The sequence below is a fragment of the Hippichthys cyanospilos genome, chromosome 4 (genome assembly GCF_059441005.1).
Source record: "Hippichthys cyanospilos isolate Australia breed blue-spotted pipefish chromosome 4, RoL_Hcya_1.0, whole genome shotgun sequence".
NCBI classification, from domain to species: Eukaryota; Metazoa; Chordata; class Actinopteri; order Syngnathiformes; family Syngnathidae; genus Hippichthys; species Hippichthys cyanospilos.
Window position 1 is genome coordinate 20846226 of NC_142372.1, and position 16244 is coordinate 20862469.

Below are 16244 nucleotides of genomic sequence, written 5' to 3' on the forward strand. Positions count from 1 at the left end.
ATAAAATGATTCAGATGAATCCTAAAAGATCCGGGAACAGTCCCAAATAGATTAAAAACAAAAACGCATTACGAATGCGTCATTAAAAAAGAGGGCGGAACTTCCGTTCTCAAGCGTTTAAATCTGCCCTATGATTGGTTACACTTACCGGATGGTTGTTAACCGTTTGACAAGGGCGAAATTCAAAAACAGACGAGGCGCTTTCCATGAAGTTTCCTTTCCCGGCGTTGAACAGGATAAACGATGTTTAGACCAGGGTATGTACCTCCTCTTTTATGAAACCTCAATGAAGTTACGTTTCAATTTTTGTTGGTTTTGTGCTAAAATTTCCAGACAGAATGTGGTAGATTGCCAATCTCCGTCTAAAACGGTGAAGCTAACCAGGCAACATGGTCAACTGCACAAAGGAAGGGTCACAAAACATAGAAAACTCTGTTCATGTCTTGAATAATTTTAATGGAATGAGTTTAGTTCGTTGATTGTCAAGAATTGTATTATTAGTGAAATTGCCACTATTGTAGCCTTTGTAGTCAGCTTGATTTGAAAGAATGTGGCCATGTTTGTGTCAGGATCATGTTTGTATCTCGTTATTTTAATTTTGTTTGCCATCATTGTGTGATCTTTTTAACAACATTTACACAGCCCTAGTGTGCCATGCCCTGCCATGTCATGTGTGATTCAGAGGAAGTTTTGGGCTACTTTCACAATTAGATTTGTGTCTGTACAGCTGTCACACAAACGTGTGTATAATATTTTGTATTGTGCAACCAAGGAAAGATTAATTTCACACGTATTATTTTCATCTTCAGGAAATGCAAGACTCCTCGCAGGCCTGGCCCTAAAAAGGCTTTCAATACAGAGAAAGATCCTGTTGGTGTAAGTAAATACAAGTCTTAGCTCTGGTTGATTGTAAGTCTTAAAAATAATGTTGTATCTGCAAGCAATCATTATCCAAGAACATGTTAAGTGTTGTTTTTTGAAGTAGCCACGGAAGGAAAACCTAAATGGTTCACATAACTGAGTGTATTAAATAAACATGGTGAACAGTGACACAAGTGACTGTATTTTCTTACATTAATCAAAGACACTTTGATAGGTGTTGAGCATAACACTATATTGACGACACGTTTACAGTTCATCACTCATTAAGCAAATAACGAGAGTCAAATTTAGCCAATCGAACTCCAGTTTAGGTGTCTTCACAAATCTAAAGGGGAAGTCAAGTCAAAATGTTCATTAAAATATGTTCTGTGCAGCCTTGCTAAACTAAAGCAACATTCTGGTTAATGTTGTTTGACTACACACTGAGTTGCAAAGTCCACTTATTTTATCCACATCAGGGGTTGGCATTTTGCTACATGATGTCTACCGAAAATTACATCACAGTTGCTCAGGTGTAACGACCTTTCACAGCTCAGCTTCTAACATCAAGTGACCAAACTTAATAAAGAGGTGTGAGCAACCGCAATGTCATTTTCAGACAGCAAGTTTCAACGTGGATGTTCCCTCTCATTTTAAAACGTGTAGATTTTGCTGCTTAATTCCTACTTCACAAAGACAATACAGTATTATTCAGAATGCCACGTTTAGACTAGAGGAGGCACATATAACATTTGTAAAAAAGAACATTTAACTTAAGTTCCCCTTCAAGAAACAACTGGGGTTTGGTATATATTACAGTGATTTTAATATCTGTGCTGTTCTGTCTGTTGTAGGTGTACTGCCGTATACGTCCACTTGGAGCAGAGAATGAGGAATGTTGTGTTGAAATGATCAGCAACTCAACTATTCAGCTGCATGCTCCAGATGGCCTTAAAGCCAACCGCAATGGTGAATTCAAAGAGGTAAATATGTATTCTCACTTTCAAATGGGGCCCAAAATGATCTGCGCTGTATCTGCTTTGTTCCAAAATTTCCCTTTGTAAATATGTCCATAATGTGGGACGTATCAAAATCACAATACCCATCTTTTGGTTGTCCAGTGCAAAAGGAATTAATTGATTGTTCTAAAGTCTGGATTGTTCAGTATCACTCAGCATTTATTTGAATTTACAAATCAAAACATCCGTTCAGGAGAACCGGAATTGTGTGTTCTGTAATATTTGCTCATTCAGTTCACAATTTGTCATGATACAAACACATTGCTTAAAGCTGATGTCTGTTGTTGGTTGACCATAATGTAGACGCAGTACTCCTTCAAAAAAGTGTTTGGTACTAATACCACTCAAATGGAGTTGTTTGAAGAGGTCGCCAAGCCATTAGTGAAGGACCTTCTTCAATGCAAAAATGGTGAGAGTTTAGGCTGCTTCACATGATGAACTATTTTAACCTTACTTGGTTTCCCTGTATTCTGAAAGGATCCTTGTGATTTTTTTTTTCGTTTCTCTTTTCTCCCCACAAAAGGTCTGCTGTTTACATATGGTGTCACAGGGAGTGGTAAGACTTTCACTATGACCGGCTTGCCTGGAGAGGGTGGACTTCTCCCTCGTTCCCTTGACATGCTCTTCAGCAGTATTGGTCCTTTTCAAGCCAAACGATTTGTAAGTCTTTGATTAATATAACAATAAAGATAATTAAATTAAAGTAATGCATGCAACATCTAATGATATCAGTGTACAGGGTTTTTTTAATTGAAGAAAAGGTGAGGGCCCGGAATAAATATATTAGAAACTTGCAAAAGTATTATTTTTAGATATTCTGACATCGTGTTCATGGCTGCTTTTGTGGCGAAGAAACAAGATCCTTGTTTTTCTCCAGGTTTTCAAAACAGACGACAAAAATGGGATTGTGATCCAGAATGACATTGATGCCCTCCTGGAGAGACAGAAGAGAGATGCTCAAACGTCAGTGCCCAAAACTTCCTCCTCGAGGTACTAATCTGCACTGTCTTCATTTTGTTTTTTTTACCCTGACAGCCAAGTAAGATCACTAAACATTCTGCTATTTTTATTCCATTTTCTAGACAGAAGGTGGACCCAGAATTTGCAGACATGATCAAGCCACAAGAGGCATGTAAAGCAGAGAATGTGGATGAAGACTGTTGTTACAGCATCTTGGTGTCCTACGTTGAGGTCTATAATAACTACATCTATGATCTTCTCGAAGATGCTCCCTTTGATCCTATAAAACAGAAGTAAGCAGCAGTTTTTTGTTTGCCTTATAACTTAGACATGGGCCAATATCAGATTCTAATGGTGTGATAACCATGAGCAAAAATATCACGGTATTGAAAGTACTGCTCTAAAATATATGATTTTAAAATCTTTTTGCCAAATAGCCATATATATACACCATAAAAGGTTTTATTGTTAAACAAAATATAAAACCGCATTTTTTACAGTAACAAACATTTACCATGCCAAATTATAATAAATATGTAAATAAAATCAAAACAAACCTTCCTTGCACACACTGAGTTTTGCACACCAAGAAATATGATTTCTTTCTGATTGAACACATCTATTTGAAAAAGGGGCACTTAGTATGAAGTAAGTATAAATGCACAACAATATTAAAAAATTCTCTCTCGCTCACTAGTTCTCTCACTGGAATCTCGTCCGTCACTGAAAGCTTGTAGTATTACTCGCATTGTTGCCTGCTTGTTTTTGAGAGCTGAAACCTTCCCAGACAGCCGACTTTGTTTGGATGGGGCGAAAGGTTTGATTGGTTTGTCTTCTTGACCAGATCTACTGACTGCTGGTATCCTACCTTGAGCAATATCACATAAAATGCACCGTGAAAGTAGCATTTGATAACATGTTAGCCACATTACCTGCGGTAGTTAGCCGCTGGAGCAAAATTATATTGATACTAAAGCCCACAAAGCAAGAAATGGACAATGTGATTGGCTGCTGCAGTAGAGGAAGACTCACGTATGAGAGCACACTGAGACCTGCACACTGCATTTCCCAGTTTAAGCAGATGACGCAGGAGGGGAAAAAAAAAAAAACAAAATTCGAAAGCTGTAACTACAGGGACTTTTGAACTCGCCATATACTGCCAATCTGGTTATTCGCCCATGCCTTGTCATGTTTAAAAAAAAAAAAAAAAAAAAGAAAGAAAGAAATGAATAATCACAATATTAATACTCGTTGAATCGTTACAGTGTCTCTGTGTATGCTTTACCATTTTTTTCACCTTTCACTGTAGAATGTATGTCAGTGTACAGCTGTCGTTTTTGTGCTTAGTTTTGTTTGCCTTTTGATGTTTCAGAGCTCCTCAATCCAAAATTCTACGTGAAGATCAGAATCATAACATGTATGTTGCTGGGTGCACAGAAGTTGAGGTCAAGTCTACAGAGGAGGCATTTGAAGTCTTTTGGAAGGGTGAGTGAAAGTTAGTCTAATTACTCCTTGTGAAACTGACATTGTTAGCAAATGCCCTCAGGATTTTTGAGTGAACATCAATATGAATAAACATCAAACCATTTTGCTAAAACATGCACTAGCTAATCCTAACGATACTTTTAGATAACGCATTGGACTACATCATGCCAACTCAACAGCTCATCAAACAACATTTTAGATCGCAATTACATGCCAAATTAATGAATTCTTGAGGCATATAAATGATCAAGATGAACGTACATATTTCTCTAAACAGCAGATGATGTTGTTGCCTTAATTAACTGTGACTTTCAAAACCGCAATGTATTGCCAATCTGGTTATCAGCCCATGTTTATCTGTAATTGTAATTTGGCAGCTCAGTTGTTGCTTGGTTGACTTTTATTTATTCGTTTTCCCGTCACCTTTTTGCACTTGAGCTACAGGTGAGCTTCAGAGAATCGCTGCTTTATGGTGGTAGTGAGCTTCACAGCATCTGCTGAGCATCCTGCTTCATTAAATATTTGTGGTACAAGTGAAATGACAATAGAAAAACTCATTGCGGTATCACTATCATACAACTGAGAAATGATTCATATGCATGTGTGCTTTCACCACTTACACAGTGTTGGTTGAAAAAAACAAAAAACATCAACGCCAAATATTTTAATCGTTTTATTTGGCTTTGAAAATGCATAGGAAAAAACACTGCTTTTGTTTTTGGTCCTTTATTTGTTTTTGACTATTTTCTGTGTGTTCCATTAAAAAAAAAAAAAAAAAAAGGGCAAAAGAGAAGACGGATTGCCAACACACAACTGAACCGAGAATCCAGTCGTTCCCACAGTGTCTTCACATTAAAATTGGTTCAGGCGCCTCTTGATGCTGATGGCGACCACATTCTCCAGGTCATGTGAAACTCCAATAGTCACTCAAAAAATTATATATTCCAGATTTAAAGCGCGTTCTCCCTTAACAAAGATGTCTGTTACATTTCTCTTCTTTTCAATCTGAACTAATGGTGTAGCACAAAATTAAGCAAATATGTCATGTCAATCCATCATGTTTCTGATGTTAAATCTGTTGCCTTTTAGGACAAAAACCAGGTGAATGTGAGCCAGCTGTGTTTGGTTGACCTAGCAGGTAGCGAGCGCACCAGCAGAACAAGAGCAGAGGGGACCCGCTTGCGAGAAGCAGGTTTGTCTTCTTCATTGTCAGTAGTTGACAGTAAACCTAATATACCTGTGTATTATTTATTTATTTTTTTATATATATCTCGGCACCAGGTAATATAAATCAGTCTTTGATGACTCTGCGCACATGTATGGAAGTCCTGCGAGAGAACCAAATGTGTGGAACAAATAGGGTGGGTAAGCTCAGAGAATTGTGTATGACATCATTTCACGATTAGCCCTGCTAACTTTTGAGAGTAAAATGACACTATATACACTCAAATTCGTTTGTTTTGTTTTTTTCCCCCCAACATTGTTTACATTTTCCAGATGGTGCCATACAGGGACTCTAAAGTGACTCATCTCTTTAAAAACTACTTTGATGGAGAAGGAACGGTTAAAATGATCGTGTGTGTCAACCCAAAAGCGGATGATTATGAGGAAACAATGGTAATAAATATTCCAGGTGTTTTCAGTTGCCTCCTTCTCAGTTATGTAGTTACTACCTAATTTCACAGAGTATTTGATAGACTTTTTACAGGTCTGCCTATTAATGAAAGCACAGCTGTCTCAATTTGGCTTTTCCCAGCTGCCCTTAAAATTATCCTTATCAGCATCAAAAACTGTTTGTCAATGATGTTCTTAATGCCATGCCACGTGTGTACAATACATACGATCAGTTCACCTTTATGTTACATCATACACTAAATTTGTAATTGTTGTCTTTGTCGCAGCTTGTTATGCGGTTTGCAGAGATGACACAAGAAGTGGAAGTAGCGCGTCCGGTCGACAGGCCAATCTGCGGTCTCGCTGCTGGACGCAGGCAAAGAAATCGGGCGTTCAAGGATGAGCTGTCATGTCGCCTAATTGATCAAGGAGGTTCCAGTATTTCTGGTATGTGTGGCTGAACAGTTAATTGCATTCAAATCCACATTACGGTGAAATAGTCACAATTTTTCAAATTGCATAGGTTGCAATTTCATCATACAAAGTTATTGTTTCTTATCTAATTTATAATGCACTGATGAATGATTTATCATTCCACCACTTTTGTGTGGTAAAATGTTATGAAGTTGTCATTGTGAACGCTTTAAAGATGGCAAAGTGTTAAGTTAAACTCTAAATGTATATCCAAAAGGCAAACAGTCATATTAATTTGTTCATTGGTCTTTATGATAGCTTAAGTCTGATCCATAAAACCCCTCAAAATATGTAAGATACATCTAATATGGTTTATCTTCAAGTAGATCTATTTATTGCTTGTGTTTGAGAAATGTGGCGGCTCGGTCACACAGTGGTTAGCACGTCAGGGACACTTCAGGGATCTGAGTTCAAATCCACCTCGCTCTGGCCTTCCTGTGTGGAGTTTGCATGTTCTCTTCGAGCCTGCAAGCTGCGACTCCCTGGGTACTCCAGCTAGATTGTCCTTAGTTGTGATTGGGTGCGTGAATGGTTGTTGTTGTTGTTGTTCATCTCTCTATGCCCTGCAATTGGCTGGCAACCCCCCGCCCGCCTAAGCCTGCGACCGGCTCTAGAAAATGGATGGATGACTGTTTAAGAAATGCATGGAACAAAATAAATGCGTATTAAATTTCAATGTTGAGAAATATCAGATGATTTTTTTTTTCTCTTGGTAAATTGTAATGTGATATGTGTTGGAGACTTTGCAAAAATCTCTTGACCAATGTCCTGATTTTACATGTTCATGTGTTTTCTATGGTAGCTGATCCAGCTCTGCTCAATCAACTCTTTGAAAGCTTGCCACCTCTGCCTCCCTGTGAGTTAGTGGACCCAGGAGATGATCAGACGCTACCACGCCTGATTGAGGTTCTCGAGAGGAGACATCATATCCGCCAGCTGATAGCAGAGCAGTTCTACAAAAGTGGTACATTCACACGGCATCGACGGATGACAGGAACTTAATTACATTTCTGACTTTTTATGCTGACCTTTTATGGTTTAATATTCCACCAGTGGCATTTTCAGCATATTTTTCACCATAGGGCAACATCTGAATTCTTTTCAAGTGTAGATGTCTGAGTTGCTCACAAGTTTCTGTGTTTTGTCGTGCAGCCAATATGCTGAATTCCATGCTTCAGCAGTTTGATAGCCAATTTGGTGCGAAGGACAGCTTAATTCAAGACCAACAAAACAAATTGAGCGAGAGGGACAAAGTTATCACCGACCAAAAGACAGAGATTGAACAGCTAGAAAAAAAATCCAAGACCCTGGAATACAAGGTATCTCCTCCATCTCCTCAGTTTGGCCCATGCCTTTTTTTTTTCGTAACAACTGAGCTCAGAGCTGGTGTGCTCGGTTGAGAAGTTCACCATAACAGTAAAACTTGTACCCCAAACTATGTTTTTTTTTTTTTTTTTTAAGTTTAAAATGGCTTACCTTACCTTGCTAACACTACTAGACTCCCATATAGCATTGTCGCCATCTTGCACTCCTTGTTGGTTATTCTTGTTCATTAACAAACTTCTTGGCTGAAGTTAGTATTCGTCATGGCCAGCATTAGACGTCCTTATGCCTCAATAAGAACTTGTCGCACCAAAATATGCAACAAAAGCAGATTGTAGCAGAAATACAAAGAGACCAGACAAGTTACTCAAAGACATAGAGCTGAATGTTTTCGGAAATGTGTTGTTGGTTCATGACGGGACAATTGTTCGAATATCTCTGCCGTCTAGATTGATGTCCTGCAAAAGACAACCAACGTGTATGAGAACGACAAGCGTTCACTTGAGCAGGAGCTGGCGACTCGTGCTCAAAAGCTCCAGCAGGAACTGGTGGAGAAAAGGCGAATGGAGCAGCGCATGCAGGGCATGGTCACAGATGCCAAACTCAAGTGGGAAAAGGAATGTGTGAGTGGAATTAATCTTTTTTTATTATCATTATCTCTTATGTAAATAATCTTTGAGTTTTCTGTTTTTTCGGAGGATGTGAATAAGAATGTTGAATAATAGGGATGGGATAATATACAAATTCCACAAGACAGCATGCCTCACAAGATTTAGTCCATTCGAATGAGAAATTTTTTTTGCAAAATTTGTAATGTATTGTAAAATAATGCCTAACATACTTTTCAATTTTTAAATCATAAAACAAAAATATCATAACACAGGTGATTTGAAAAAATATAAGATGACAATAGAAGAAATACTTTTTATTTTTTGCTTGGTGAAAAATAAAAAAGACAAAATGACACATTTACACTTAATTATGAATGACCCATTTTTATATTTTGACAATCAACAGTTCTTTATTTGAACTGAAATTAAACTGAGTTTAGACAACACTTTCACCATCGATAACGCTCACTGAAACAAAGTGACACATGCTATAAGACACATTTGAGACAACCTGGTTTATTCAAAATTGATCAGTACGAACAGGCAACTGTCAGCAATCAAAGCTAGTAATTTGTGTCTATTAAAATGCCTTTGAAAGGTAATCAGATTGCTTTGCCAGACGACATGGAGCACTCGATTGCTACTAGCGAGCGGCCAGTTTATGCAAAACTGATAAATGCTGGCAACAGCTACTGCATAATACAGCATCAGCGTAATTGAATTTGTATTTTTTTTTTTTTTAATTTAATGTTATTTCTTTTTTTTACTTTGGTGAATTTGCGATTGAACACTATTTCAGAACAATGTCATGCTGACTTGCGACTCTTGGCGCAACAGTTTGTGAGTCAAGTTAGTTATTGACGCGACGCGCTTCTGGAGCAACTTCAAAATAAAAACATATCAATTAGTTCATGCTGCTATATTATTTGATATGGCAAAGTTTATTTTGAAGTTCTCACCACACCATTGGCAGGCAATTCTTTGTGCTGCTGATCTGATGAGAAATCATGTAACCATCTCATCTCATGAGATCTTGTCGTAGCCCCTTTTGTCAATGGTGGAGCTTTTTCCTTTGTTGACAAGAGGCCACACAGATGTTCATATAAACCTTGATGTCAGTCTTGCCTGACGCAGCCATCTTTTTAAAAGCTGTTACACTTTTTGGTTTTTCAGGAGAGACGAGTGAATGCCAAACAGTTGGAGATGCAGAACAAATTGTGGGTCAAGGATGAGAAGCTGAAGCAGCTCAAAGCCATTGTTTCAGAGAGCAGCGGCAGCAGACCAGAGAAACCAGAAAGGCCCTCGAGGGACAGAGATCGTAACTATGGACAGAAGAGGTCTGCCTCGCCATCACCGCCCGTAAGTGATGACAGTTTAGCAATAAACAAAAGTTAATATTTAATATTACTGTAAGATACTTCCTTGTTCAATATACTGTACAGTATCTTTGACTGTCCACCAGTCAATCCCTCAAGTTTCTTTTTTGTGTGTGTAGTTGGATCAATTTTTTATACTTCAACTAATCGTGGCTGCTGCTCTCACTCTGTATGTGATATTGTGTATATCAGACTGCCTTAACACACAATGCTTTGGGCTCGTTCCCTCATCACTTTTCAGGCTCTCCAACAAACACCTTCCCATCAAAGTCAAGATAGGATTAGGGCAGTTCAGGACGATTCCCCCACCTCCACTCCATCTTATCCATCAGTAGCAACCTCCATCTCTGTGTGGGAGCGGAGGTGTCCTGTAGACTCAGGCTCCCAGTATAGAGAAGCAGGGACCCCACAGTGCAGGAGCCAGACTCCCGCCATGTCCCATGAAGCCAGCAGAGGGCGTCACAGGAGAGGCCAACGCTTTGCCTCAGAAACCGAGGCCCCTGCAATGCGTCCTGGCCATGGACTAGACCTAGAGGCAGGCATAAGGGTTAGTGCGTGTTAGTCATCTAGATGTGTTTGTGACATGGTTTCTCATTGGTATGATGTGTGCTAGTTTACAATCTCATCTTTTAGTGGCTTTGTATCAGTGTGACGTGCGGAGACATCCCCCATGTGGTTGAAATAGTAGCCTGGTAGATGTCAAACCTAAGCGTTTCCCCAGTAGTACCTTAAACTGGCAAAGTATACTGCAGGAGTGGCCAAGTCCAGTCCTTGTTTCCACGTTTCCACTCAATTACCGACCCTGATTCAACTGTTCAGCTCATCAGCGATCTTTGCAGGAGCCTGATAACAACCCAGAGCAAGACTTGGCCATCCGTGCAGTATACTGTATCTTGCCTGTAGACTTTTTTTTTCCTTAGCACTCGCTTCCTTTGACTTTTGGAATAGGTTCATGCTATTAATGTTTAAGCTATGAAACTCAATTTAATTTGTACTCAAACTAATCAAACATTTCCTTTTTAAATTTGCTAGAGGTTTCACTGTCCGTAGTCTTTGCATGGCAACTCACAAACTCCTAGAATGTTTTCAGATGTAGTGCTGAATAAGCGTATAGCTGGAACAGTCACTAAAAATGTTGATTTTTATTCATTTCTACTTCAAATCAAACATTTTGATGAAAGTTAAGTTAATTTTCATAGTTTTGTATGTACTCAACAGAAACAATGCTGAACCCCATGACTTCCAGTTGTACAGTTATTCTTGCAGCGCCTACACATCACGCACTCTATTGGTGGTGGGGTTAAAATATCAAATTTTGAGTTCTAACAAATCTGAATAATTTGCTGGTTTTTCTCTTTCACACTGGGATCATCAGGTGGCTCGGGAAATTAATCCAGTGCACAGACGTTCTCACTCTGCAGGTGGGGAGAAATGGGTAGACCACAAACCGTCTTCAAATGTCGACCTAGGCACTGTCATGCAACCGCTAATACCCAATGCAATCCAAATGTCTTCCCCGAGCGAGAAAGCTCTGTCAAAATGCCACAAGTATGTGCTTAGGCATCAGGAGCTTGCCTCTGATGGTGAGATTTCAACCAAGTTGATCAAGGTAAAAAGATGATTATTGCTCACTGATTTAACTTTTTTTTTTTTTTTTTTTTAATTTCAGCCTTTTTATTTGTTTGTTTTTACAGTATTAAAGAGACACTTTGTTCAAGGTTTTTCTTTTTCTTTTTAAAATTCTCTTAATTCCTGTCGTATCATTTTACCCTGCTTTTATTCTGTTTCCTACAGGGCAATGTTTTTAGAACCACAGGTGGTGGCCAGGCTGTAAAATTCACTGATGTTGAGACACTAAAGCAGGAGTTCCCAATTGCACCGAGGTACCGTTCGTCTTTCAGTTGAGCCTTCAAAGTAAAACAGTTTTTACTGTGATGCTGCCTTCCACTTACAGGAAGTATTTACCTTTCATATTTAAGTAACAAATTTAGCAATATTTCAATTATGATTTTTGTGTTTGATACTCTGCATTACTTTGAAGGGATTTTATTTATACAATGATATGAATTTCAGACCATTTCTCATTTTCCGTTTGGAAGCAAGAGTCTCTGACAATTGTGTGTGTGTGTGTGTGTGTGGGGGGGGGGGGGGGGTAGGGGGGTGCATATATTTAAACAGAAACCAGACAATATTTGTCCATTCAAAACCATTGTAGATGCATCGCTAGTCAAAAACAGAGGATCGGTTCTCGCCAAAAGTGTATGTGAACATATCTGCTATTGCCCAATGCTACCAAACTCTTTCAAAATATCACAAGTGTCAGCCACTCATCACACAATGAGAGAAATGAGAACATATGCAGAGCACATCCATTTTTTTTTTTTTCTAGTCACCAAGACTTACACACACAATGCCTTTCAAGAATCCCAATTTTTTGCATTTCATTGTATATTCGATTCGTTTGGGACTGTTAAGTCGACTCCATCGTTAGAGGTCCTGCATATTTTTCAAAGCCCATCCATTTTCTGAATTGCATATCACCACTGCTTTAGATGATAACTGAACGTGAGCCAAACCAAGCCAGGAATAATTACATTGTTTGCCTTCCTCCTTTAGTGAAGTAATCACACAGACTCCTCCCAATTTTGGGGCATCCCAGAATTCCTTGAAGCCCACACAAAAAATATCTTAAAACGGTTCATATTAAGTTGAATTTTAATGTAAACTTCATTTTTAACCTGTTTGATAAGGGCCAGTGTTCAACACAATCACGTGGCCCTTTAAGGTTTTGATGGTATGATGTGATTTGGTGATGGGGAATACTGCACCGGTTTGATATCGAGAAAATCATCAATCGACTCAATCTCTGTCAGACAAAATCATCATTTAATCCATTCCTTTAATTGTGGAGTTCTAGGAGATAGCACCTAGTAATATTAAAAAGTATGTACACATTGCTGTTCCTTTAATTTTGAGAGTGCGTGCGATAGTCTGTAGATTACAGTGCTTTACTTGATTCCATAGGAAATGATTCGATAACTGCAATTGTAGTCGCACTGAAATACAAATCATTATACACAGCTGGAAGCGATAGGGTATCAATTAAAAAAAAAAAAAAAAAAAAAAGATAGGGGCAAAATCAAAAGAAACCAAATCATACACCTTGGTGACAGGGCTCCCCACCCCAACAATTTCAACTGTGGAAGCTGTCTTTTTGAGCCAAGTGTTTGTTTTTGTTACAGCCGCAAGAGGAGATCAGGTTCTGCCGAGACAGCAGATAATGTGGAGGACCAAGAAAACTGGGTATGGTCAGATTTCTTCTTTCAACTGCGTTATAGATTTGGGCAATGCATCAAATTGATTCATTTTAAATGTACACAACATGAAATTGAAAGTCACAAAACAGGTTTTCACAAATGGGGCTTATCACCCAGCCCTTCTGTGCGATGTAATGTCCTTTTCTTGATGTGCTTGAGTACTGATTTCAAATCGCTTACATGTCATTTAGTACCGACTGGTGTAACTTGCCATCATATTAAGGTAGTAGTGATCCAATGGCTATCGCTCAGCATCATATCAGTTATGAAGTAATGCACACATCAGCAACAAGAACTATCCATGGCTAAGGATCCCTCGATCACATGACCTCTCTGTGTGCCACCCAAGCAAGGCAACACTCAAGTAGAACAGCAGGGGTCACAATAAACCAAACGTTGAACTTGTTACTACATTCTCTGTACAGTAATGGCAGCACTTTGTTATATGAACGTAATCATAAATGAAATTCCCAACAGTCATAGCAACTGCTATTTTGCAAGACATCGACTTGTTACAAGCAACAGGCTTTACTAATGTTGACTTGACCCAAATCAATGAAGTGTAGGCTTGGGCTTCGATGGAATTCGAATGATTTCGATTTTGATTTGGGATCTTCCGTTTCGTTTCCGATCTAAACAATTCTTGATTCTGATAATCAAATAAATTTGAAAGCCAACCAATTTTTGGACTAATCATATAAAAATTTTGCTCCTTAATTTCATGAACGTTTAATTTCATTTACTTGGTGCTCCATATTCTTAAAATGATTTACAGTGTACTCAATGTATGTAATTGCTGTTTTGTTGTTGACAGGCACCTGTTGCAAGCACAAGTTTGGCTTCTGGCTATCAAAAGTAAGTGTGTGCGCCGTGACCTGCCTTGTAACCATTGTTGCTGTTGTTGATCTGCATCTTGAGTTACTTGGATCTCATTTCTCTCACCCCTGTAGACGCAGGAAGCCATAATGATTTTTATTTTTTTTTTCCCCCCTCTCACCGGAGTAGCAGCATGGTGCGATACCTGTTAGCTTACTGGAACATGAAGGGAAAAAAATCACCTTTTTTATATATATATAACTATTATAAATTGAACTCGTAACAAAAATGTCACTAAGATGCAAAATCACAATGTTGCTGTATTAGTACTTTTTTGGGGGTAGGGGGGGTACTAGGAAATGACTATTAAGACTTGCAACCAGTATTTTTCACTTCCACATATGTATATTCGTTTATTTGCACCAAGGCCTTTTAAATATCATGGTCATAACATACTTTGGCCAGCATCAACTATATGAAGCTGGAGATTTATTGAAATTAATGTGCTGTTAATGATTAATGATACCCCCCCGGAAAAATGCATTATACGTTTTTTTGTGGCATTAAATTTATTTAAGTGAAATGACCTGTTTGATTCATTAAACCAAAATAGAAGACAATGATCTTAGGTTAAGATACACTGCTGTCAAAATGAAGGAAAGATCAACCGAATATAAAGAAGTGGCATTTCCAAATCTGCCTGAATGAACAATTCAGCCAGATTGAACAATCTAGATACTTGATGACTTGAAATGTGTGATGAAATTGATGTGCCTGTATTTAGAGAGAATGTAAATATTTTGAATGTATTTTGTCACAATGTGGAACAAAAAATTAAAATTGCTTCAGTAAAATAAAAGACTGTGACGTCTTTAGACTGCGGTTATTGTGAAAATATCGCAAAACCTGTCCAGAGCATGAATAATATGAAGTGCTATGCTGTGCTGGTTTTATTCAAGTACAATATGCAAAATTGAATAATTGCGCATTAACGCAAAACACAGTGGACCCACGCATACTATTCCTTCACCTACATCATTTGCAGATTTATTTTCCCAGTACTGTATTTTAATTTTTTTCAATTTATGAAAGGCCACCTTATTTCATAGAAAATACATATTGGAGGTGTATCTGTCGTTTTTGAACATGTTTTTGTGGATCTATTTAACTTTTTCCCAATACGTTTCAATGAGTGTCACCCATAAATGTTTTTTTTCTTGCCTTTCTTTTCTTGCAAACACAAGTTGTGCCGATGGCCGTTCCAATTCTTAAAGTGTATCTTGAATAATATTGATTTGAACTCAGGTCATTAGCCTGCAAGCTATTGCTGTAAGCCTGTGAACGCAAATGTATAATCATTTGAAAAAAAAATTGTGGGATGTATAAAGGAAACCTGTATCATAGTATTTTAACCTTTCTGCATATACAGTAAATATACCCACATACAGTGGAACCCGTGTTACGAGATAAATCCGTTTTGCGGTAGGGCTCCTAAGGCGAATTCACCGTATGGTGGGCAATCCAAACCTATGTTAAATAGCTAGTTTTAGAACCCCAGGTAAAACCATCAAAATTGTACATACATATTAAAAATTGGTATCAAAATTGTATACTTAGTGATATGTATTAATAATATACATGTATACAATCAGAAAACATAAATCAAAAATATAGAAAGGATATTTACCTTTCTGAGTGGTGCTTGTCATGCCCATATTTCCTAGTAAGGGTTATCTCCAGCATCGTTTCCATATAAATCATCTCCTTACTTCGCTCTTTAACATGACTCGCAATCTTGGGACCCATGGCTAACCCATTCAACTTTGAATTAAGCTGTAAAATGCACTATAAATGCAATTTTGTAACCACTCACAATCGAACAAAGCTTTACCGTTACGCCATTTTGAAACGAGTGAGGCCGACCAATAGCAGACCAGCATCTTCGTGAGGAGACGCCGACCAATAGCAGACCAGCATTGTAGTGATGCGTTGCATGGATGCGGGTTGACAGCAATAGTAAATAAGTGCAATGACCTAAAAACGCCTGCAGATTGAGACAAAACAACACAATTTTGTTGCAAAGTGGGAAAATACCGTAAAGAGGGGACGAAAAAACATCACAAGAGGAAAATAAAACGGAAGACAGGGACATGTTAACCCAGGGATCCACCGTACTGTAAATGTTGAATTCTTAGTTTTGACACACTGGTGATTTAATATCTCATGAAATATGAGGTAACGACATTGCTAACCAAAAAAACGAACTGTCTCGTTGACTGAAACCGCACCTCTCACCGTATGGTTTCCACGCCCCCTTCATGACTTAATTCTAAAACCAACTGGCCTATGAACAAAAAATGCTATTAAATTTATGTTCGCGACTATAAT

General features: G+C 38.3%; 1 protein-coding gene across 5 annotated transcripts; it reads left to right on the top strand.

Annotated features, from left to right (window-relative positions):
* The first annotated feature begins 164 nt into the window (after positions 1 to 164).
* LOC148424975 (kinesin-like protein KIF23) lies at positions 165 to 14675 on the top strand. 5 transcript variants are annotated; one of them, XM_088413237.1, is made up of 23 exons: positions 165 to 257; positions 810 to 876; positions 1716 to 1844; positions 2184 to 2289; positions 2404 to 2540; positions 2758 to 2870; positions 2963 to 3133; positions 4213 to 4325; positions 5107 to 5228; positions 5415 to 5517; positions 5607 to 5686; positions 5823 to 5942; positions 6227 to 6386; positions 7216 to 7377; positions 7566 to 7732; positions 8186 to 8359; positions 9521 to 9706; positions 9965 to 10270; positions 11099 to 11332; positions 11518 to 11606; positions 12966 to 13026; positions 13855 to 13895; positions 13991 to 14675. In XM_088413237.1, exons 1-23 carry the CDS (start codon positions 244 to 246, stop codon positions 14004 to 14006), a joined length of 2871 nt encoding a protein of 956 aa, XP_088269363.1. In that variant the 5' UTR covers positions 165 to 243; the 3' UTR covers positions 14007 to 14675. The 5 variants fall into 5 exon arrangements, 4 of the variants coding, with proteins under 4 accessions (XP_088269363.1, XP_088269365.1, XP_088269367.1 ...); XM_088413239.1 differs by having other exon boundaries at positions 2963 to 3071; positions 4286 to 4325; XR_015865383.1 differs by lacking the exon at positions 13991 to 14675 and having other exon boundaries at positions 11099 to 11306.
* The last annotated feature ends 1569 nt before the right edge of the window (positions 14676 to 16244 follow it).